The sequence below is a fragment of the Podarcis gaigeae genome (genome assembly GCF_964106915.1).
Source record: "Podarcis gaigeae genome assembly, chromosome: 5".
NCBI lineage: Eukaryota > Metazoa > Chordata > Lepidosauria > Squamata > Lacertidae > Podarcis > Podarcis gaigeae.
In genome coordinates this window covers 101,427,937-101,451,642 of record NC_139681.1, presented here as the reverse complement: position 1 = coordinate 101,451,642, position 23,706 = coordinate 101,427,937, and the positions used below count along the sequence as shown (strand labels likewise).

Here is a 23,706-nt window from a genome sequence, read left to right as displayed (position 1 = left end):
CTCTGAGCATTCTGCTAAAAGCGCCGCGAGGAATTCGTGACAGGGTTATGGGCCCAGCACGCTTCCACTGCGCAGAAGTACAGGTGGCAATTATCTAGCCATGGGTGCTGGAGGGGAGCTGCAGGGATGGAGCAGTCCAGAGCTAGCGTGTTGCTGGAGAAGCTGACGGCCACAAACTACAGGATCTGGTCAGTCCGCATGCAACACTTCCTCAAGCGTGAGGGCCTGTGGAAAGTGGTGGAAGATCCACCGCAGCCCCCTGAGGAGGATGAAAAGGATGAGAAAGCCTTGGCTACGATCATCCTTGGAGTGGACGACAGCCAGCTAGTCTACGTAGCTGATAAGGTGACGGCAAGTGAGGCGTGGAATGCGCTCAAGGCTGTCCATGTGCGAGAGACAGCTGGCTCACTGATAACATTGACCAGGAGACTGTACCGGTGTCGGAAGACATCGGGGAACTCCCTGGTGAACCACCTAAAATTCCTAACAGGCTGTTTCCAGAAGCTAGCCTTAAGAGGGAGGCCTGAGGGGGAAGAGGATAAAGTCTTTATAGTCCTGAGTTCCCTTGATGACAGCTATGATATGCTGGTCAATTCCCTCGAGTCGGTAGAGACTGATAAGCTGACTCTGGAATACGTTACTGGACGGTTGTATGCAGAGGAGAACAGGTGTTCAGAGCGAAAGATGACCTCAGCCCAGCTGTTGGAGCATCCCAGAGGGAACAACAGCTGGGAAGAGCAAAGGTGTCAGGAGCCGGAGAAACAACCAGGAGGAGCTGCTGCAGACCAGCTGGTGGTCAACAAAGTAAAAAGGTGTTTTTGCTGCAAGTCCAATGGACATCTGCTTCGGGACTGCCCGAGGAAACAACAAAAACAGCAGAAGCACAGGAGGCAGCAGAGAGAGTTTAACGCTTGGGTGTCTGCAGATGGTCAAGAAAATGAAGAGCTGTGGGTTCTGGACAGCGGAGCTTCTCAAACTTTTTGTAAAAGAAAAGCATTGCTAACTGATGCTAGGGCTTCAAACAAAACCATGTAAGTCTTGCCTCAGGCCAGAAAGCTAATATAGCCTGTGAGGGGGAGATTGTGTTCCCACAACTGGGACACACATTCAGGAATGTGTTGTGTGTGCCTAGTTTGCAAAACAATCTCCTGAGTATTCCTGACTTAGCAAAAGCAGGCTTTGAAGTAAACTTTGTGGGAGATCAGTGCCAGATAAAGCAAAATGGGGCAGTATTGGCAAATGCTAATCTTAGAACTAATATGTATGTACTGCAGTGTGAGTCTAAGGTTGCGAATGTGCAAAATGTCCCGACCCATGATATGTGTATTCATCTGCTGCACAGGCATCTGGCTCATGCCAGCTTTAAGGTGCTGAACAAAACATTGGAGTTGTGTGGGGCGATGAAAAACATTAAAAGTTGTGATAATTACTTAGACTGCAATATCTGCAAGGAGGTTAAAAGCAGGGCTTGCCCAGTAGCAAGAGCAAGCCAGAGAGAAACAAAAAAAACCCACTGGAGTTGGTTCATGCTGATGTAACTGGTCCTTTTCCACCAAGTGTCTCCCGTAACAAGTACTGTTTGATTCTAGTGGATGACTATTCTAGATTTGGCTGGGTCTATCCATTAAAGCAAAAATCTGATGTTGCCCAAACTTTGAAGTTCTGGGTAAGAAGGATAGAAAGACAACTTGGCCAAAAGGTGTGCTCTATTCAGACAGAAAGGGGAGGAGAATTTATGGCAAGCTCCCTAAGAAACTGGTTGCGATCCCAAGGGATTAAACATAGGCTTACCAATGTGGCGACTCCTCAGGAGAATGGAGTAGCAGAGCGTAGGAGAGGTGTCTTGCAGACACAATTGAAAGCATTGTTGGCAGATGCAAATCTTCCAATTAAATACTGGGCTGAGAGTATTAAGGCAGTGAATTATATTGGAAATTGTTTGTGGTCTATAAGATTCTCTATAACAAAAGTCCCAGTTTGCAACATTTGAGAATCTTTGGGACAAATGCATGGGTTGACATACCTGTAAAAAAACCGAAGAAAAGGTGGGAAAAGGGCACAGCAGTTGCTATTTCTTGGGTATGAAAGCGGTACGAAAGCCTACAGGTTTGAAGATGATAAAAATCTTTTGAGTTATAGTTGGTCAGCCAGCTTTAATGAGCAAAGAAATTGGCCCAAGATACATGCAAACCTGCTGCCAGAAAAAGTTTTACTGCCAAGCGTACCTGATAAGGCCGTTGAAAGAAAGCTAAGAATTGGCAGCTCTCCCAGAGAAATTGAAAGGGAGGAGGTAAAGACTGAGCATTTTTCTCCAGCTGAGTGTGTAGATGAGTGTGGAGTCTTCTTTTGCCTCCAGGAGCAGGTACTCTGTCTGATTAGATGAACTGCTTCTGTAGATATTTGTATATATATTGAGCTCACAATAATGAATACTGCACTAAAGAACCTGGGACTCTGAGCATTCTGCTAAAAGCGCCACGAGGAATTCGCGACAAGGACTTACCTTGTTGTGTCCAGGCTTGGATGTCTTCTGCTGGGAATAAAATGAAGAAAAGTGTCATGTTTTTTGTCTAGAGAACAGTTGCCATCTATCTGCCACTTGTCTTCTCTAAAAAAAAACCCCACATGCCTAGAAATAGACTTCTTGCAAAAATCATTTGGAGTAAAATCTATTGCAATCAATTATTATTCTTTTTTAAAGTAACACTCCAAAGAAGATTAAATAAATCCTCCGGACTGGGAGACACACCATTCATTTAAAGCACTTTGTTTCCTGCCATGAACAAACAGAATCTAGGCATTGTGGCTATTACTATTATTTATTAAATTTCTGTACTGCCCTTCATCCGAAGATCACAGAGTGGTTTACAATATAAAAACTCAAAAATACATACCATAATAACAAACAGACAATACCACTCCCAGTATGATTATTTGCTTGCCTGCTCTGCCAAATGCCCAGGCCTAGCAAATTAACTGCTCTTGAGAGCGAAGAGGAAATATTGGCCATATTTGGCACAATACAGTCACAAAAACGTTTACTGCACAATATCGGGTTCTGAAACGTTCCCACATATTGGGAACGATCAGTTGCAAAAGTTAAAGAAAAAAAATGCAACATTTGCTGGGGTCCAAGTCACCCCACCAAATCAAGTTCATGGATTGGTTCTTCTTCCGGTCTACAGATCCTGCACTGGTCGCCTTCTCTGATTTCCCAAATTTGCCTGGTCCTCTTTTCAAGCCCCCCAGACTGGCGGCCACCACTCCTTCTCACCAGGGGAAAGTCGTCTCTTGCATCTGCAAATAGGACCTTCCTCCAAGCTGGGCTCCCAATAGTTCAGGCCTAGGCAAACACGGCCCTCCAGTTGTTTGGGGACTCCAATGCCCATCACCCCTGACCCGCTGGTCCTGTTAGCTAGGGATGATGGGAGCTGTAGTCCCAAAACAGCTGGAGGGCCGAGTTTGCCTTTGCCTGTGATAGTTCATGGCAGTTCCCCTCAACTTGAACCCTTCTACATGCTCCCACCAGCCCCAGGCAGCATATGGCCCAGAACATTTAGAGGGCACCAGGTTGGGAAATCCTGGTTCACGCTGCACAACATCAGACCAGGGTGGATAAAAATCAATGACCCAATTTTTTTATTTTTCATTTTTTAAATGGATTTCTTTGATTTAAATCACATTTTTTAAAAAATTAAATTGGATTTCTAAAATAAAATGCTTTTGGAGGAAAAATCTTTAGAAATATATTTTTCTTTTTAAATTGCATTATAGTCCAACGGCTATTCACTGGGAAGTAAGGATTTATTTTAAGTTTTTCATATATGCTAAAATTCATTCTAAGATTTTTTTAAAAAAAATGTTTAACCACATCAGTTAACAAACATGGATATATATGCTATAATGTTATTGTTTTAGTTAAATAAATTGTTTAAATTCTTATTAAGGAAATGATTATTTTTCTCCTTCCAATAAGGTACAGCAGAAAAGTTGTCCAAATATACAGTGGTACCTCAGGTTAAGGACTTAATTCGTTCCGGAGGTCCGTTCTTAACCTGAAACTGTTCTTAACCTGAAGCACCACTGTTAGACGTATCGGTTGGTTGCTTGAGAGCAATCAGGAAATATGGCTCAAGAGTCTGTTTTCCAGCTTTCTTCTTCTTAGTGATCAAAACCTTTAGAATGCAGAGCGCCTCTATTCCGTGTCTTGCTCATTCACGGGCAGAATCTGAGAGTGGGCAGCCCTTCAACCTTCCCCAGCAGAGTAATTTATTGGCGCCCAGTCTGCGCCTCCCCTCTCTGCGTGGAAACCTACTGCGCAAGGAAGGCTTGGGTAATGGGCGACCCCCCTCCTCCCCGCTTTGCTCAGGCAAGGTGTCCTGGCACCGCCTTGCCTCCTCCGACCCCTGCATCTCCTCTCCTTCCTCCGCTGAGGAAGTGCTGCTTCCCACGATCTTTGGGGGCTCTGTGTAATCCACCCGGCTTTTCCCCTCTCGCCCCTGAGCCGATGGCAGTTCTTAACCCGAGGTACTATTTCTGGGTTAGCGGAGTCTGTAACCTGAAGCGTATGTAACCTGAAGCGTCTGTACACAGTTAACTTATTATACCCCACAATAATTTCATAATTATCTGTCTATGCATTCCTAACAGTATAAACAAATCAGTAGTAAAAACTACTCTGGAAATTTATTATTCCCAAAATGAAACCTTCATCTGGTTGTAAATATTAAGATTATACAAGCAAGAATGTAAAACTATGTTTTAAATTGATTTGATTTCAATCAAATCCACCCTGCATCACACACACCTGGGGAGGTGGCTGGAGGTGTTGGAGGATTGTGTCCAAAATCTCCCTTTCATCCATCATCTCCAAGGCTTCTCTGACGGTTCTTCCTCCCAGGATCTTCTTACCCATCCACAAGTACTCGAAGTTTTCATCAGAGAGTTCTTCAGAAAGAGAGAGAGAGAGAGAGGTGAGTAAATGAGGCGGATGTGTTTCTTTGTGGCTGATTAGCTGCTCTCCCTGTGCAAAGGTCAGAGGGGGCAGGGTTTCTGTTGAGGTAGGTGATTAGCTGTGGAAGGAGCTTATCAGAGCTTGTAGGGCATCTTTTAGATTTAGGGGAGCTAGTCTCAAACGTTTGTTGGGGGAGACCTAGGTTTTTTTGGGGGGGAGTTATTTGTCCTGTCTTCACGCTTTTTATGATGGAGGACCGCTGTAGTCACCCCCAACGACACGTTCTCAAGATGGAGGGTGAGGGAACAGCTGCAGTCACCTGCGGTTCCTGCGCAATGTTTGCCATCTTGCCAAAGGTTGCAGGCAGCTTTACCTGCAGCAATTGCATGTTGATTGCCCTCTTAAAAGACAAAGTCCAGCAACTGGAGGAACGTGTAGCTACACTCCAAAGAATTAGAGAGTTGGAGCTCTTCTTGGAAGCAACAGAGCACACCGTCTCCACCAAGGAGGAGACAGGGGACTCCCCTGAGAAGGAGGCTAGTTCACCAACACAGGAGCCAGATATATGGAGAAACGTTCGCTCTGATTGTTTAGAAATACACAATCGCTTTGAGATCCTCTCCCATAGCATGGAAGACGAAGAGCAGACTCCATTTGAGGATCTCTCCCTCATTACAGTCGATCAGGTATATGAAGACGAGCAGCAAAGTCAGTCCTCAGGGAATGTGCAGGCGACCTTGGAACGGACAGCTCACGGAAGAACCCCGACCAGACCTAAGAGGAGGCGTGTAGTGGTGATAGGGGATTCCCTACTGAGGGGAACAGAAGCAGTGATCTGTGCTCCTGACAAGATGTCTCGGGAAGTGTGCTGTCTCCCCGGGGCTAAGATCCAAGATGTAACTGAACGACTGCAAGGAACCATAAAACCCACTGACAAATACCCCATCCTCTTGGTTCATGTGAGAACCAATGACACTGCAAGCAATAGCCTCCAGAAGATCAAAAGAGACTACGAGGCTCTGGGCAGGAAATTGAAGCAATTAAATGCACAAATTGCCATCTCATCTGTCCTCCCAGTTGAACGACGTGGCCCAGGGAGAGAGGGAAAAATAGTGGAAGTGAACAACTGGCTTCGCAAATGGTGTAAACAGGAACGGCTTGGATTCTTAGATCACGGACTGCAGTTTCTTAAAGATGGACTTCTGGCAAGCGATGGGCTGCACCTCACAACGGTTGGGAGGAATGTTTTTGCCAAAAATCTCAGAAACCTCATCAGGAGGGCTTTAAACTGACTAATGTGGGGGAGGAAGACAGTGCTCCTGAAGGTAGGAGTCTATCAATTGATGAAGATGATCATCCCAATGTCATAGACCAAATGGAGCAAACAGCACGCAGACCTGGTGGTGGGAGGAAAAAATCCTTAAATAAGAGACACGGGGGAATGATTAATGGACTTCAATGTCTGTACACTAATGCGCAAAGCATGGGAAATAAATAAATAAAGAGCTTGAGCTCTTGGTACAGCAAACTAAATATGACATAATAGGCATCACTGAAACCTGGTGGGATAAGTCCCACGATTGGAATGTAATAATGGAGGGATACAATCTATTTCAGAGAAACAGACCAGACAAGAAAGGAGGAGGAGTGGCGTTATATGTCAGGGATGTGTATATCTGTGAAGAGACAAGATTTAGAACCTCAAAGCCAAAGTAAAAGCATTTGGGTCAAAATAAAGGGAGAGAAGAATAACAGTGACCTCATTGTGGGAGTTTACTATAGATCCCCATGCCAAACGGAGGACATAGATGATGCCTTCCTGGATCAGATGGCCAAGCATGCAAAAGGAAGGGAGATAGTAGTAATGGGGGACTTCAATTACCCGGATATTTGTTGGATGTCAAACTCAGCCAAGAGCATAAGGTCAAACAGATTCGTCACTGGCCTTGCAGACAACTTTATTGTCCAGAAAGTGGGAGAAGCAACAAGAGGAACAGCCATTTTAGATCTGGTCCTAACCAATGTTGATGACCTGGTTAGTGGGGTAGAAGTGGAAGGATCATTAGGCGCAAGTGATCATGCTCTTCTGAAGTTTACTATACAGCGGAAAGGAGCAGCCAAGCATACTAGGACTCCATTTCTTGACTTTAAGAAAGCCGACTTCATAAAACTTAGGGAAGTGCTGGGTGAGATCCCATGGACAGTAATACTAAAAGGAAAGGGAGTTCATGATGGCTGGGAGTTTGTTAAGAGGGAGATAGTAAAAGCACAACTTCAGGCAATACCAATGAGACGGAAACATGGAAGGTGCCTAAAGAAGCCAGGGTGGCTATCTAAAGAACTTTTAACTGAGTTAAGATTAAAAAAGGATGTGTACAAAAAATGGAAAAGGGGGGAAACCACCAAAGAGGAATTCAAACAAATAGCCAGCACGTGTAGACACAAAGTCAGAATAGCTAAAGCACAGAATGAACTCAGGCTTGCTAGAGAGGTTAAAAGCAACAAAAAAGGCTTTTATGGGTATGTTCGTAGCAAAAGGAAGAACAAAGAAACAGTGGGGTCACTCAGAGGAGAAGATGGTGAAATGCAAACAGGGGACACAGAAAGGGCTGAACTCCTCAATGCCTTCTTTGCCTCAGTCTTCTCCGATAAAGAAAACAATGCCCGACCTGAAGAATTTGGAGCAAATGATTCAACAGAAGAAACACAACCCAGAATAACTAAGGAGATAGTACAAGAATACTTGGCTAGTTTAGATGTATTCAAGTCTCCAGGGCCAGATGAACTGCATCCAAGAGTATTAAAAGAACTAGCAGATGTGATCTCAGAACCACTGGCACTCATCTTTGAGAATTCCTGGAGAACAGGCGAAGTCCCGGCAGACTGGAGGAGGGCAAATGTTGTCCCTATTTTCAAAAAGGGGAAAAGAGAGGACCCAAATAATTACCGCCCAGTGAGTCTGACATCAATACCAGGGAAGATTCTGGAGCAGATCATTAAGCAAACAGTCTGTGAGCACCTAGAAAGGAATGCTGTGATCACCAATAGTCAGCATGGATTTCTGAAAAATAAGTCATGTCACGGATTGCTTTTCATTTAAAAACAACAACAGAAGGATGTTATGGTCGATGGTGTCAAAGGCCACTGAGAGATCCAGCAGAACTAGGAAACAGCTCTCACCTTTGTCCCTAGCCCGCCGGAGATCATCGACCAGCGCGACCAAGGCAGTTTCAGTCCCATGGTGAGGCCTGAATCCCGACTGAAAGGGATCCAAATGGTCTGCATCCTCCAGGAGTGCTTGGAGTTGTTCGGCAACCACCCGCTCAATCACCTTGCCCAAGAATGGTAAATTTGAGACTGGGCGATAGTTGGCCAAACTGGCTGGGTCTAAAGATTTTTTTTTAAGAAGCAGTTTAATGACCGCCTTTTTCTGCGGGTCTGGGAAGGCTCCCTCACAGAGAGAAGCATTCACCACCCCGCAGAGCCCATCGCCCAGCCCTTCCCGGCTCGCTTTTATCAGCCAGGATGGGCAAGGATCAAGGAGACAGGTGGTCGGTTTCACTTGCCCATGCAGCCTGTCCACATCCTCGGAGGTAACAGATTGGAATTGATCCCATGTAACAGGACTAGACAGAACTCTAGCACTCTCCCGCCCTGCCCTGCTCCCACCTTGGAGTCTACCTCCTTCTGAATCTGAGTGACTTTATCTGCAAAAAACTTTGCAAAAGCATTGCAGGAGATCTTGGGATCCCTACCAGGCCCCGGTGGTGCAGGTGGTTCCGATAGATTGCAAACCACCTGAAAAAGTCTCCTGCTGCTGTTTTCTGCAGATGCAATGAAGGCGGCGAAGAAGGCCCTCTTCGCCGTCGCCATTGCCACTTGGTAGGCTCAACATTGAGCTCTAGCCCGTGTCCGGTCTGATTCAGAGTGAGTTTTCCGCCACCAGCTCTCTAGCCGTCTCAACTATTGTTTCATCGCCCTTAGCTCTGGGGAAAACCACGGATCTGTCCGGGCTCCATGCAATCGGAGAAGGCACTTCGGAACCAGACAGTCAATAGCCCTGGTTAACTCCGCATTCCAACGGGCCACCAGGGAATCAGCCAAGAGGCCATCAACTTGGGATAAAACATCCCCTACCACTCTCTGGAAACCAGTTGGATCCAGTTGGACCATCCAAATCGGTCCCACCTCCCTGCAGAGGGGAAGGGTCGCGGAGAAGTCCAGTTGCACCAGGAAGTGGTCTGACCATGGCACTTCTTTTGTTTCGCTTTTAGTTAGTGTCAGATCACCAACATCCGTAGAGGTAAACACCAAGTCTAAAGCCAAGGGGAACCCAAGAGGGATCTGGTTCTGCCTACTCACCTGGGAGCGCTGGCCCAGAGTCCTCGAGGCTCTTCTTTTTTGAGGGCCGCTGCTGGCTTGGGTCTTGCTTGCTGGTCTGGGGCTTCACCAGCCCTGGCAAGACTAGGGGTTTTGCCTCTAGTGGTCTGGCCCCTGCCGCTGATTCTGAAGGCTTCACCAATGCCGGCAGTAGGGCAGGGGCCTCGTCCTCGAATGAGGGGTAGATCTTGTTTTTCTTTTTTCTTTTTAGAAAAAAAGCCATCCTGCAAGATGCAAAAAGATTAGGAATTATTGGGGAATGATATATAATGAATTGAAAAAACTGTTTAAAAAGACTTTTGTTAAGAAACCAGAAGCATTCCTTCTAGGAATTTTAGACCAAGGTGTAAAAAAAGAAAATTGGAAATTATTTATGCAACAACAGCGGCAAGAATTTTATTAGCGCAAACTTGGAAGACAGAAGAAATACCAACGAAAGAACAATGGCAAGGGAAACATGGAATATGCAGAACCGGCAAAACTAACAGAAAAATTACATGAAAAGGACAACAAAGACTTTAAAAGAGAATGGGAACCATTTACAACATATATGAAGAGGCAACATAAAGAAATGGACTCATTGGCAGGGTTTGAGTGAACAATCACAACTGTCTACAACAAAAAATAAGACTATATGTATTGAGGAAATTTTGGAGAAACATCAAATACGCAAGGTGAACAATAGGGAAATAAAACAAAATGCGAGTAAGAGGGAAGTCCAGGGGAGGGTCGAAATATGAAAAAATGTTAAAGATATAGTGTTAGAAGTAGAATCCATGGAAAAATCACTAAAAAATTATTTTAAAAAAATAAATAGAATCTCTGCATAAGAAATTGTCATTTTTAGGTAATCTATTAAGACTGGAATATGATATTCCAGTTTTGATTGCTGGAAATTTAGCAATTGGGAAATATTATCCTGGATATTGACAGAATCTGGGAATGATTCAAAGTATTTGGTATTGTATTTTTATTTGTAAACATTGAAATGAGGAAGTCTTTTTACTCAGAGTGAGAAGGATGACCAAATATCTGACAGACCTGGAAATAGCAAGCTCATGTAGATCCAAGGGGGGAGGAAGTGGATACCGCGGAGGAATATTGTAAAATCTGTGGAGGAAAATGATCTGACATGATCTACTATTCCAGCCTGGTTATCTCTTCCTAATTCTGGGTGCTGTGTTTTATTATCTTCAATATCTCTTGTGAAAAGGTCTTTTAATGTAAGGTCAGTAAAAGCCTGGATGTAAGGCCTGCCTTTTGTGTGAATAGTTTTGTTTTTGTTCTCTCATTATGGGTGGATCCCAGGACAGACTAGGTCTGGCTGAAGGTCTGCCCTGAAACCTTGCTGGAAGGATCTCCCGTTGGTGGGCCACTTTGCAGGAGTCGACTCCTGCAGGCGGCTTGTCTTGTGTGCGGGTGGAGGCGTGCTGCCTGCAGAAGTGGACCCTGGGACTAGCTACCTGGAAAACCTCTGTGCCTGAGGACGCCACAACTCCTGTAGCTTTTTCAGGCTTTGCCCTCAGGTGGGAAGAGCATTGCACCCGGGAGAGGGAAAGGGGAGTCAAACAGGCACTCAAGGGATAATTTCAGAGAAAGAGCTTTATTTCTATCATCCAGGCTTGGTAGAAGGAGCTAGTGTGATAACTTCACAAACAAGCACAAGTTCACAGCCATTTGCACAGAGCATATATTCCCCTCCAGTTCCCTCCCCCTTCTCCCCCTCCTCAGGAGTCCTGCCTCATGAGTTTCCCTGAGCATAAACAGAAAGCTCCTGTCCTGGGACTCTTGGGACTCTTGGCGCCCTTCCCAGGAAAGGGGGATGAGAAGCCAAGGGGGTTGAGAAGCCTTGCGTTCAGCGTGTCCAAGATGTGTTGCAACTGGTTGAGATAAGACTCAGTTCCCAGACCTGCTTATTCCTGGCATTGACAGAGCCTATTCATTAGCTTTTTGAAGCCTTCTTGTACTGATAAAAAATAACCTTTTGCTTATGCAGCAGCATCTTGTGAGAAAGCAGAGAAGAGCAGAGAGAAGCTGTTGTAGACGAGAGAAAGGGGAATTTTGGTTTTGAGGCCTGGGGTGACTTTGGGCCTGGGGGGGGGTCACCTGTCCTCACCTCCTTCACTCCCTGGCTTCCCCCCCCCCCCCCAGAGAAAGGGGAAGGCATGGACAACAGACAGTCGCTTCAGGACACCGATCCGCTTTCAAGAAGCCGGCGCATGGGAAGAGCCGCACCCCATCAGCTGCGAGCAGTACCTGATCCGCCTCCAAATAATCATTTGGGCTTCTGTGTATATTCCCAGGTTGTACTTTCAGTTAGTTGGAAGGGGGGGGCGGTTCTCCAGCAGATGCAGGAGTGAAATGCCATCCCTTTTGTTGTGTTGAAAACAACAACTCTCATCTGTGGGAGCCTCAGCTTCTGATCCTAAGGATGAGGCTAATGTTTCTGGTCCTATCCCTGAAGTTCTTTTATAGGTACTGAAGACTGACTGGATATTCTGTTTATTGGTTTGGTAATGCTGTGTGTCATTTAAAATGTGGTTGAACAACTCACACCGCTCATGTGATGGCTCTCTGGGAAGTCAGCCCAAGTCACGGCCTGCACCGCATCCCAGAGAAAAAGGGTACGTGAGCCTTAAAAACCCTTTTGGATCTCTATCCCAACAGAACAGCTGCATTATTTCTCTGGGAAGGTTTTAGTTTAGGTTTTAGGATCCCAGTTGCTTCCCCCCCCCCAATTCAGGTGACCCACCAAATCAGAAATCAGTTAGAGAGATGCCCGAAGTGGCGCAAGAAAATACTTAAAGAAATTAAGGCAGGGAGGGTAGCCGGCCCCTTTTCTGTCTCTCCCATAGATGGTTTGCATATATCCCCATTAGGCATCGTCCCCAAAAAGGCACCCAGTGAGTTTCGCATGATTCACAACCTATCCTACCCAAAGGGAGGGTCCATCAATGATGCGATACCTCAGGAACTTTGCTCTGTGAGGTATGCCTCATTTGACCAAGCGGTTAAACTTATTCGCAAATTTGGAAAAGGCGCGTTGCTGGCGAAATGTGATATAGAGTCTGCTTTCTGACTCCTGCCAGTCCACCCAGAAGATTTCCGGTGGCTGGGTTTTAAATTTGATGGGGCATACTTTGTAGACACGGGACACGGGTGGCGCTGTGGGTAAAACCTCAACGCCTAGGACTTGCCGATCGTATGGTCGGCGGTTTGAATCCCCGCGGTGGGGTGAGCTCCCGTCGTTCGGTCTCAGCTCCTGCCCACCTAGCAGTTCAAAAGCACTCTTAAGTGCAAGTAGATAAATAGGTACCACTTTATAGCGGGAAGGTAAACGGCGTTTCCATGTGCTGCGCTGGTGTTGGCTCGCCAGAGCAGCTTCGTCACGCTGGCCACATGACCCGGAAGTGTCTCTGGACAGCGCTGGCCCCTGGCCTCTTAAGCGAGATGGGCGTGCAACCCCAGTCGGACACGACGGGCCCGTACGGGCAGGGGTACCTTTACCTTTACTGACTTTGTAGACAAAGCAATGCCTATGGGTTGCTCAGTGGCCTGTGCAGCCTTTGAGGCATTTAGTACCTTTTTGGACTGGGCGCTTCGTTTTAGAACAGGCTCTGAGGGTGTGTCGAACTACTTGGACGACTTTATTTGCGTAGCTGATAGTAGGCATAAGTGCTCGGCCCTTCTGGAAGCCTTCACATCTTTAGCAGGACAGCTGGGAGTACCTTTGGCTGCAGATAAAATGGAGGGCCTAGCTACAACTATGGTTTACCTAGGCATTGAGTTGGACAGTCGCCCAAACCTCAAAACTTCCTAGTGAAAAATTGGTTGTGCTTAGGGACCTCATTCAGCAACTTCTCCCTCTAAGAAAAGTTACGCTCAGGCAGATTCAGTCATTGTTAGGCCATTTGAACTTTGCTTGCCGAGTGGTTTCCCCAGGCCGCCCATTTTGCGGCCGCCTCGCGAGGTTGTCAGCAGGCTTGCGGTCACCCCATCACAGGGTTTGCCTATCTAAAGAGGTAAAATCTGATCTGGAAGTCTGGCTGAAGTTCTTGGAAAGTTATAATGGTGAAGAAGCAACCGTTGGAACGCAAAGGCAACACGGCCAGTACCAAATGCAAAGGGGTAGCGACAAAGATGTGTCCTTTTAAGCCTCCCTCCTTTTGCTCCACCAAGCCCCCCACAAACGTTAAAGGTGCCCCACCACCCTGCGAATGTGGCTAGAAATAAGAACCCCCAGCCAAACCTGATCTGTCGGGCGAGCTGTGCGCTTCCAAGTAAAAGGACTAAACGGCGATGGGCTGGCGCTGAACGTGCAAACCGCGTTCCGCAAAGCTCCGCTGCAGAGAAGCCACCCAGAGAGAAGGGAAGACCCGGCCGATGGGGTTTTCCAGCACGGTTTCAGCCCTGCTGTTCCGGAGCTAAATAGCTCTGGCTGCCAAAGCGGCTGCCTGGAACACGGGCGGGCTTGAGGCAGGCAATCCGATGGGAGGCACAACACCGATGCGCGGGTAAATCCAAGTGAAAATCGATCACCGAAGGAATTGAGATACACAGCCTAAAGAAAAGGTAAGCAAGAGACAAAACAACCTTAATACTAACCAAAGCGGGATGGCTGGTGAGGTGAAAAGAGGGCGAGCCCCGGCCGCACAGGCCCTAAATAGGGCAGGCTATGCCACCCAACTGGCTGGCTGGGTTGACGACGCGGCCGGGATTCCCTCAGTCTCACAGGGGCTGGAACCAGTCCCCGCGCACATGGAGTGGGCGTGAAGCCCGCAACCCCAACTCCTCGCCAGGTTCGGAAGTGGCTTTGTTGTGTTGAAAACAACAACTCTCATCTGTGGGAGCCTCAGCTTCTGATCCTAAGGATGAGGCTAATGCTTCTGGTCCTATCCCTGACGTTCTTTTATAGGTACTGAAGATTGACTGGATATTCTGTTTATTGGTTTGTTAATGCTGTATGTCATTTAGAATGCGGTTGAACAACTCACACCGCTCATGGGATGGTGTGATAACCGCACATACATAGATCAGCACAGGAAGACCGACCTGAAGCCATTTTGATTCCTAAACTGAGCAAATGTTGTTTCTGCAAGGTCAAACTGGAAAAGCCTCCCCATTGTCTTTTCCTTCACAAATCCTGTCTTAAGGGTATGTCTGTGTTTGAATAGGGTGTGATCCTGTGACCTGGCCCAGGAACTAAGTATTTATCATTACAAAAGACTGGCCAGGCTCCCCAGGCAATCCAATCAAGTAACCTGCCAGACAGGAGATAAACAAGGACAAAAACAACATTAAATTTCTGTTTAGACTGCCTTTTCTGTGATGTAGGTGTGATGTGTCTGAGGGGTGGTCTTAGGTTACACCCCTTCTGTGATGTATGTATGATGTTCCAGGGGTGGTCTTGGTCTACAGGGTGGCAATTTCAAGAGTCCATATAAGGCCTTGCGCACCATTGTTCTGGGTTCCTCGTCTCTCCTGCGGATGAGGGGAGCACCCTGTTGCAACAGATCAATAAAGATCAAGCTTACTAGCTGCCTTGCTTCTCAATATTCTCTGGTTGGCCTCTGTTATCTTCTCCTACCAATAGGGAACCTATGTAAGGACTCTATATGGGCTCTTGGATAACCCCATAAGGAAAATTTTTTATTTACAACAGAGGCTCTCTGGGAAGTCAGCCCAAGTCACAGCCTGCACTGCATCCCAGAGAAAAAGGGAACGTGAGCCTAAAACGTACAGGGGAGGGAACCAAACAAGCTGTTAGGTGCTAATTCTCATTTACTGCACCCTCATGGTAAGACCTTGGGAAAATGCCACCTTTTCCCAGACATGAGCTATATAGAGCATGGTTATTCCTCTTGTGAAATCAGGGAGACGTTTAATTAGTAAGGAATTCCATGGGTTGTAATGATACCACCACAAATAGCTCTGAACAGGCCTCTGTCTCCAATTTCTACATTTTACCCTGGCCAGCCCCTGAAAGAGCTGAATGGTTCTGGCTTTGGAACAAAATAATGCCTAAAAGGTCCTTCCTGGGTTTTTTTTATAATGTTAGGCGCTCTGAGCCCGGCCTCAGCCGGGGAGGGCAGGATACAAATAAAAAAATCTCATTCTCATTCTTATTCTTATTAAAAGGGAACACAAATGCCAAATTAAAACTAAACATACCACACTGACTTGGGGGAGGAAAAGAAAACACACTCACTCTCTATGGAGGTCGCTGTGTACCAGCGTTGCTAAGGGCCCCCAAGCCCCTGGAGACATGAGGTCACAGCACTATGACAACATGATGGAATGATGATGTCAGTGGAATGGAGACCTCTTGCTCCTCTCTTTTTCTATTTACATTCTATTTGCTGATTTATGATCCGGCAAACCTTCATCGAAGATGAACTAAGAACTTCTTAATGGATTGAATATTTTAAAAATTAATTCTCCAGTAGTAACATTCCAATGATAACAAATCAAATCAATTCTTGCCACATCATAATACAAACAATAAAGCCAATTATACATTCCAAACTAAAGATTTTGGGGAGGCCTTTCCATGTTCTGGCTGTCGGGAGAAAGCTTCTTTCACTTGTTCCTGCGTTCTTCTCTCTTGTTTCCCCCCAGATTCAGCTAGGTAGACCAACTACCTACCTCTAAGGGGCTACTGTACAATTTTTTAATTTTTTGGAAAGGATTCTTTTAAATACTTTTTTAGGACTTTTTTTTAAAGACTTGATTCTTTTAAAGGGATTTTTGGAAGAGTTTTTTAAATATATTTTTTCCAAGTTTTCCCCCCATTTCATAATTCTGATCTTCCGGTCTTTTTAAAATATCCTTCTTTCCAGAACACTCCTGTTTCTTAGTCCAAATTCTAATAATTTTTGAAGAGCTGAGTCCAGGGGGTCATACATTGTCCTGGGCAAAGGTGGTTGGCATTGCAGGGTAAATATTAGGCTCAAGTTGCATCGCAAATTTTGCACACAGTGATCTCTAGGATAAGCCAGGCATGTGCTGTAATGTTATGGCATGTCCACAGCCACTAACAACAACCAAAGTGAATAGTTTCTGATGAATTTTCCTTAAAATGTCTTGTGTCAATTATATTTTTAGAGTTTATCATTGCAATGGTGAGCTAGATACTGCAGTTTTTGGTTGTGGTGACCTGCTATTCGTTATAATTAGGTAAAGTTGTTTCTATATGTAACAACAGCCGCTTGGATTCTATATGCGCAGAAATGGAAGGAAAAAGAAGTTCCAAAGAAGGGATAAGTGAGATAATGGACTATGCAGAACTAGCAAAATTAGCAGTTTTGTGGACAAATAGGCCTTTTTCGGATTATAGTACGCTGAACTCGTAAGGAGGATTTGAGCTATGAGCAACGTAAGTAATTGGAGTATAATACTGGGGTTATGATTTGACAAACAGAAGATGGGGTGCAGCAGGAGAGAAATAACAACTCCATGGAAAACAGGGTGGGAAGTTGACGAAAATTAAGAGAAAAGTCAAAATTGTGTTTTGACTGTATATGATTTTTAAAATATTGAAACAATAAAATATAATTGTAAAAAAAGAAGAAGTTGTAACCACTTTTGAGCTTCTGGATAGGCAGCCTCAGAATGGCTTGTTGTCAGGGGTTCAGAAGGAGAGACACAGGAGGGGGAGCAAATGGAGAGTGAGGAGGAGGAGTACGAGGGGGGCGCAGGCAGTGACAGTGGCCAGAGTTATTCCACAAGCCTCTCTAGCGAATCGGAGGACTCACAGAAGGGAGCGCCGGTGGCCAGAGCGAGGGGGGCTCCAGGGGGGAAGCCCCAGGAGGAAGGGGCCAGCGGGGAGTCCCTGAGCAGCAGTTGGAGATCAGGACCAGCTTCTCCACCAGAGCGCAGTGGGGAGGGGGAGTCCCAGGAGTCGGGACCAGTGTCCTCACCACCAGAGGGAGGAGAGGAGTCAGGTTTGGCAACACCCACATCAGGAAGCGGGGAAACGGTCAGAAGGAAAGTCACCGGCTGGGCGCGCGCGCCAAGTTCAAATGTACAGGAGCGCGGCACAGCGGGGAGCCCGGGAAGGGAGCCAGGTCCTAAAGCCCGCGGGAGGGAGGGGCGAGACTCAGGAGGCTCCGCGTCAGAGGAGTCCAGGAAGGAGGGAACCCCAGAGGGCAGAAGGACCCAAGGCAGGAAAGAGCAGCGCAAGAGGTGGAGCCGGGCTAGAATCTTAAACTGGTGTGGGTGGAGCAGTGAGTCAGAGGGGACTTAGCCGGTCTAGCGTTAAGACGTGGGCCTGCGCGCCCAGAGCTTGGAAATGGAAACTAAACTTCAATAAAGACTTTTGTATATAATATCCACTGGGCGTTGGTCCTCTGTGAGCTGGGACCTAGCGGCAGTCCTGACAATGCCAAACTCCTGAGCTATGGAATCTCTCCTTCAGATTCCCTAAAACTAGACCAAATTACTGCTCAAAGACTGATCCGCCAAAGACTGGATGACATTGATCTACAGCGAAATTATATGCTGGGGGGAGGTGTTTGTTCGCCCCAGAACATTGGTATCACTTTAACTTACTGCGTTCCATCATACCTCTCCTCCCTTTCGACTGTTGCCCATAGACTGGCCTTCACCAAAGCGAGGTTCAACGTTTTTCCCTCCAACGTCCTGAGACATAGATTCTCAAAGAGCCAAGCCCCCGCCACGTGCGAATGTGATAAGGAGACGCCGGAGTCGCTCCAGCACATCATGTTCACTTGCCCCCTGTTCAGTGTGCCACGGGCAAATTTGTTGGGATCAATCATACAGAAACTAGAGGGTACCCCACCAAAATTCCACCTTGCTCAAATCTTGCAGGATAAGGATACTCATACGACCCTGAATGTGGCTAGGTTCCTGGTCGCTGTCCTTACCCAAAAGCGACGCCAAGGAGCACTACAAGCTAACTAAGGCGTAGTAAGCCATTCTATTTTATAGTATTTTATTGTTATTGTGGTGTTTTAGCGGCTGTTTTTTTTCCCCACGTGCACAAGCTGTTATTTATGTGTTGTTTTTACCTGTATGGGCTTATGGCCGTAATAAATCTTGTTGTTGTTGATGGTCCAAACTTGCCCATCTGGGCATTGATCTGCACCTCCTCTCCCTAATTATTTCCCTTTATTCAAACACCACAGCTCGCGTTCGAATTGGTCCCAACGGCTCCCTTACCACTCCATTCCCAACGGCCAGGGGTGTCCGACAAGGTTGTCTTTTGGCCCCTTTACTGTTTAATCTTTATCTTCATGATGCTCTTTCCCCTTTGAAGCTAGCAACTAAGTATCCTCCTCACTTAGCAGGCCACCCCATTGCTTCCCTTTTCTATGCGGATGATGCCGTCATCTTATCCAGAACAGCTGCGGACCTAGCAAATGCAGTTAATGCATTTATCGCCTATTGTAAGGCGGAAGCTCTTAATATTAATTATAAAAAATCGAAAGTCCTCCACTTCACTCGTTCCCGCAAACTCAAGCTGGAGCCGCTTAAGATCACAGGTGGCTACTTAGAAAAGGTAAAAGCCTTTAAATATCTAGGTTTAATATTTACTTATAATCTCTCCTGGACCACCCATCTACAATCTGCCTCTCTTGCTGCAACCACGACCTCTAATGCCATTGTCCGATTTTATCACCAGAAGGGCGGCAAACACCTTCCAGCAGCAATTCAAATATTTAATGCAAAAGTTGTCCCTAAATTATTATATGGCTGCGAAGTATGAACTACAGCAATATCAGGTAACTTGGATCGCCCACTTCACATGTTTCTGAGATCTCTTTCTGGCGTCCCGAGATGTGTCTCAGGTGCAGCCCTACGACTTGAGTTCGCCCAGCCCTCAATTGTAAAACGAGCATGGAGTCGAGCCATTTCCTATAGCTCCCACCTACTAGCATCGGATGCTCGAATTAGAGGTGGTTTCTCCAATCTGATCCTAAGAGATATTCATAATTCTCCTTGGAAAACTACAATTAACCTCAAATCCCGCTCTCTTCTCAATTTGAACCGCAAAACTGTTTTTAACTTAGAGTGTATTAGCCCAGCGGCCCTACCTCCAATCAAAAAGAAGCTACAGCAACTTGACTTCTCTAACACAGCTTCCCATGCAAGAGGGCTGTGTTCAGGCTTAGCCCTAGCTATTCCACCCCCTGAAGGGATCCCTCTATACTGCCTCACAATTCCTTCGGAGGCTAAGCGAAGGGCCTTTACCTGTGCCCGTCTCAACTGTTTTCCTACAGCAGTTCTGTCGGGTCGTTACTCCAGAGTTTCCATCGCAAATAGAACATGCACCTGCAATGACACGGCTCTGGAGACTATGGAACATGTAATGCTCTTCTGTCCCAACTGGACAGATGAAAGATCTCGGTTTCTAACTCCTCTCGTGAACAAGCTTCATCTCCCAATCCAGCCTTGGATAGTGTCCCTTCTTCTGCAGGATTCTGACTGTTGGATTACCGAGATGACAGCTAACTTCCTGCTTAGTGTGATGAAGAGGAAAGCGGCACCAACTTCTTCTTTAATACCCCAGATGTAGTCGATACGCCGCACAATCGAACCTGTTTTTGTATTCTCTGTCACTCGATGTTTTAAATCCCCCGTTACTTTTGTTATCCCCATTTTTTCAAAGTATTCGCCCAGGACGACATCCACTTTTATCTCCCCACCCCCATTTTATGTTGTTATTTCTATGTATATTATGCTATGGCCACATGGCTAATGCAATAAAATCGATTGATTGACCATCGGCTGGTCCAATCTCCTACCCCGTCTTCGCTGGAGGGGGGCTTCCAATCCCTCTCGCCTCAATTATGCAGTGAGTAAAATTAGCAGGGCCACGCACATCACCATGCACCAAATTGGTGGGTTCTGTATCCCACATTCCACCATCACAGCAGATAGAGTTGACCTATTCCGGGGGGACGGGGTGCACCTGACCCCACTGGGCAATGACTTCTGGCTCCACGACGTGGGGACTGGATAGATTGCGGGGTTTGATTGGTCCTCGGTTGTGGGACTTGGCGGCGAGGCCCCTTAGGGCCTCGAGTGGGAGTCCCTGGCCCTAGAGCGGCTGCATGTAGGTCAAACTCCCCAGATGAGGGCAGTGGAAGGGCATGCTGTGTAAGTTTGCGCTTTGCAGTCCCCTCTCACTGGGCCTCAACTGCCTGCATATCCTCAGCCAGGCGGGCTGAGAGGGTTGCCTGCCAAGGCCTGTGCCAAGCTCCCCACTTCTGAAACTCAATCAAGTTGTGGCCAATTTGAACCCATACTCTGGTCTCTTGTCTTATCATTTGGGAAAAGGGGTAGGCACCACAGACAGGGTTTAGCGTGTGTGCCCGCAAACGTCTAGTAGCAGGGAGTTCCACAGGGCTTAGCTCTGGGTACATCCCTAGTGAAGACTAGATGAAACTCAGGGGTGCTGGGAACCACCAGAGATTCTCCGTGAGGGAGGTGGAATCATTTGGGTCCTAGTCGTTGAGGGCTTTTCTTTGCTTCAAAGAGCCTTCTTCCCCAGCTTGGGCCTCCCCCCAATTCTCTGCATCCAGACAGTCCATGACACCCCTGTCCTGAGACCAAGCTTCTGGTCAGCAGAAGCAGGAAGGCCTAGAAGGCCTGGCAAGGCCTGCACAAATCTCTCCAGCCTAACTGTTAGCAGTCAAATGCTGGGACTCCTCCCTGTGATAGGAATTTTGAGGTCTTAGATATATGTTAAATGTTCATAAGTGCACCAACCAAGCACGTACATAGATCAGCACAGGAAGACCGACCTGGAAACATTTTGATTCCCAAACTGTCCCAAACTGACCAAATGTTTTCTCTGCAAGGTCAAAGGAAAATGGAAAAGCCTCCCCATTGTCTTTTCCTTCACAAATCCTGTCTTAAGGGTATGTCTGTGAATAGGGTGAGCCTGTGACCATCCCAGGAACTAAGTATTTATCATTACTGTCAGGGGTTCAGGAGCAGAGGCACAGGGAAGAGAGGAGATGGAGAGCGAGGGGGAGGAATCCGAGGGGAGCGTAGGAGATGACAGTGGTCTGAGGGATTCCATGAGCCTCTCCAGCGAATCGGAAGATTCACAGAAGGGGGTGCCAGTGGCCAGGGGAAGGGGGGTGCCAAGGGGAACGCCCCAGGAGCAAGGGGGCAGCAGGGACTCCCAGAGCAGTAGTTGGAAATCAGGACCAGCTCCCCCACCAGAGCGGAGTGGGGGGGAAGAGTCCCAAGCATCGGGGCCAGTGCATTCCCCACCAGGGAGAGAAGACGAGGCAGGGCTGACCACGCCTCCATCGGAGAGTCGGACAACGGAGGGGAGGTCAGATCCGGCCAGTGTCACGGAAGGGGGAAGCAGTGACACAAGTAGTGTGACGGTGAGGAGAAAGGTCACTGGGTTGGCGCGAGAGGCAAGTTCAAATGTACAGGAGCGCGGGACAGCAGAGAATGAGGATTGGGAACCGGGTCCTAAAGCCCGCCGGAGGCAGGGGGAGGAGCTAAACGACTCAGCGTCGGAAGAGTCCAGAAAGGGCAATGCCCCAGCGGGCAGAAGGGCCCAGAGGAGGAGAGAGCAGCGCAAGAGGTGGAGCAGGGCTAGGATCTTAAACTGGTGTCAGGGGGGAGGAGACTCAGACGGGACTTCGCCGATCTAGAGTTCAAGACGTAGTGCTGCACGCTGGGGCTTTGAAATGGAAATTGGACTTTAATAAAGACTTTTGTACATTACCACAGCCTAGCGTTGGTCCTCTGTGAGCTGGGACCTAGAGGCAGCTCTGACAATTACGAAAGACTGGCCAGGCTCCCCAGGCAATCCAATCAAGTAACCTGCCAGACAGGAGATAAACAAGGACAGGAGAAAAACAACATTCAAATTTCTGTTTTAAACATCCCTTGAAATAGTCGCCAGGTGCTCTGTGGGCCTGAGGGTGTCTCAGGCAGGAGAAGTCTGTGGAACTGGGCTGCTGCTGCTGCTGCTGCTGCTGCTGCTGCTGCTGCTGCTGTGTAAACTAAGGCAGAGTGGCTCCAGGACCGCAGTTAATCTGTAAGGAGCCGCTCTGAGCACTCTGTGTATGCTCTTTGGCTGTGCTGTTTAGGAGCAAGTTTATTTTCTCAAGTCAAGTCTCACCGCTGCATGACAACCACTGCACGACAGCTTCCATCGGCTGCCAATCTCCCAGAGGTCTGGGGGAAGACGGAATTGAAGCAAGAGTTTCTTAGCCAATCAAAATGACCAAGGATTTGAGGGAAAGCCGCCCTTGATTAGTTGCAACTAGTCTCCAATCTCGAGAGACTGAAGCGATGTATGCACTTCAGACCAGACCTTGGACCCATTTTGAAAGGCAAGCCCCTCATGACGTAGGAGCAATGAAAACTGCTGCTCTGACATCATTTATGACACAGGATGGAATTCTACAGCGCCGCTTTCTTATCTTCAAAGGGTCTTCCATTCTCCAGAGTTGGCCAGTTTTCTCGCTTCCTGGGTGAATGTGGCCTAGGTCACAAGGATTTCCTAAAGAGCAGTCACTTACTGTTCTCTTCTTTCAGTGTTGGGGTCTCCCTATTAGCTTTGGGGGTACATTCTGTCCTTTTGGTCTCTTCCGAGCAATCTTAAATCTTACAAGCTTCTTTTTAAGGCATTTATTCTCTTGTTGCCCTGTGTCTTCCTTGAGCTATTTTAATTCCCCTTCATTAGCAAGCTCTTGCCTTCCAAGGTAATATCTGCCTCCTATCTCCTGACAAGGTTCCAGCTGCTAGTTTGCTGTTGTTGTTGTTTAGTCGTGTCCGGTCTTCCACTGCCTCCCTCATGCTGGTAGCTTCGACAACACTGTCCCACCATCTCGTCCTCTGTCGTCCCCTTCTCCTTGTGCCCTCCATCTTCCCCAACATCAGGGTCTTTTCCAGGGAGTCTTCTCTTCTCAGGAGGTGGCCAAAGTATTGGAGCCTCAACTTCACGATCTGTCCTTAGTCTTCCTAAAATAGTACTCATTATAAGCAGTTTTCCAAGACTTTTCTATATTTATAGATAATATTGGGGTACACAACAGCCTTCTGTTCAGAGAGACTCTCTACTCAGCTTTTAGGGTGTCCATGTAAATAGTACTCTTTGAGGACAGACAGTCTCTTATATGGATTTTGATCACCTTTAAAATCATTAAACTTGGAGCAGGAACCCCCCACCCCAATCATTCAGTTTGTACAAACTTCACACACACTCACACTCACACACTACATACGCCACGCTTCTGTTATAAATTCATAGAAAAATCAACCATACATCGGATTTGCACTGTTACACTTTTATTTTACTCCATGAAGGAAAAACTACAAAATGGGGAAGGTTTGATACAGGGCACCATAATCCCTTCATCATCCCAGCACATCCA

General features: G+C 47.0%; 1 protein-coding gene across 6 annotated transcripts in view; it reads right to left on the bottom strand.

Annotated features, from left to right (window-relative positions):
* Positions 1 to 16,300, bottom strand: part of LOC310844791 (maestro heat-like repeat family member 5) — a 51,215-nt gene extending 34,915 nt beyond the window's left edge. For 3 of the 6 annotated variants that reach the window (XM_083739374.1, XM_083739377.1, XM_083739376.1), the window contains exons 1-5: positions 15,543 to 16,299; positions 13,584 to 13,895; positions 9,317 to 9,558; positions 4,808 to 4,947; positions 2,504 to 2,533 (exon numbers count right to left, since the gene is read on the bottom strand). In XM_083739374.1, coding sequence (XP_083595500.1) covers positions 2,504 to 2,533; positions 4,808 to 4,947; positions 9,317 to 9,557 — 411 coding nt within the window. In that variant the 5' untranslated portion in view covers position 9,558; positions 13,584 to 13,895; positions 15,543 to 16,299. Of the gene's footprint in view, positions 1 to 2,503; positions 2,534 to 4,807; positions 4,948 to 9,316; positions 9,559 to 13,583; positions 13,896 to 14,328; positions 14,348 to 15,542 lie in introns of those variants that run through there. The other 3 variants (XM_083739379.1, XM_083739378.1, XM_083739375.1) reach the window with 3 other exon arrangements.
* Between the last annotated feature and the right edge of the window lie 7,406 nt (positions 16,301 to 23,706).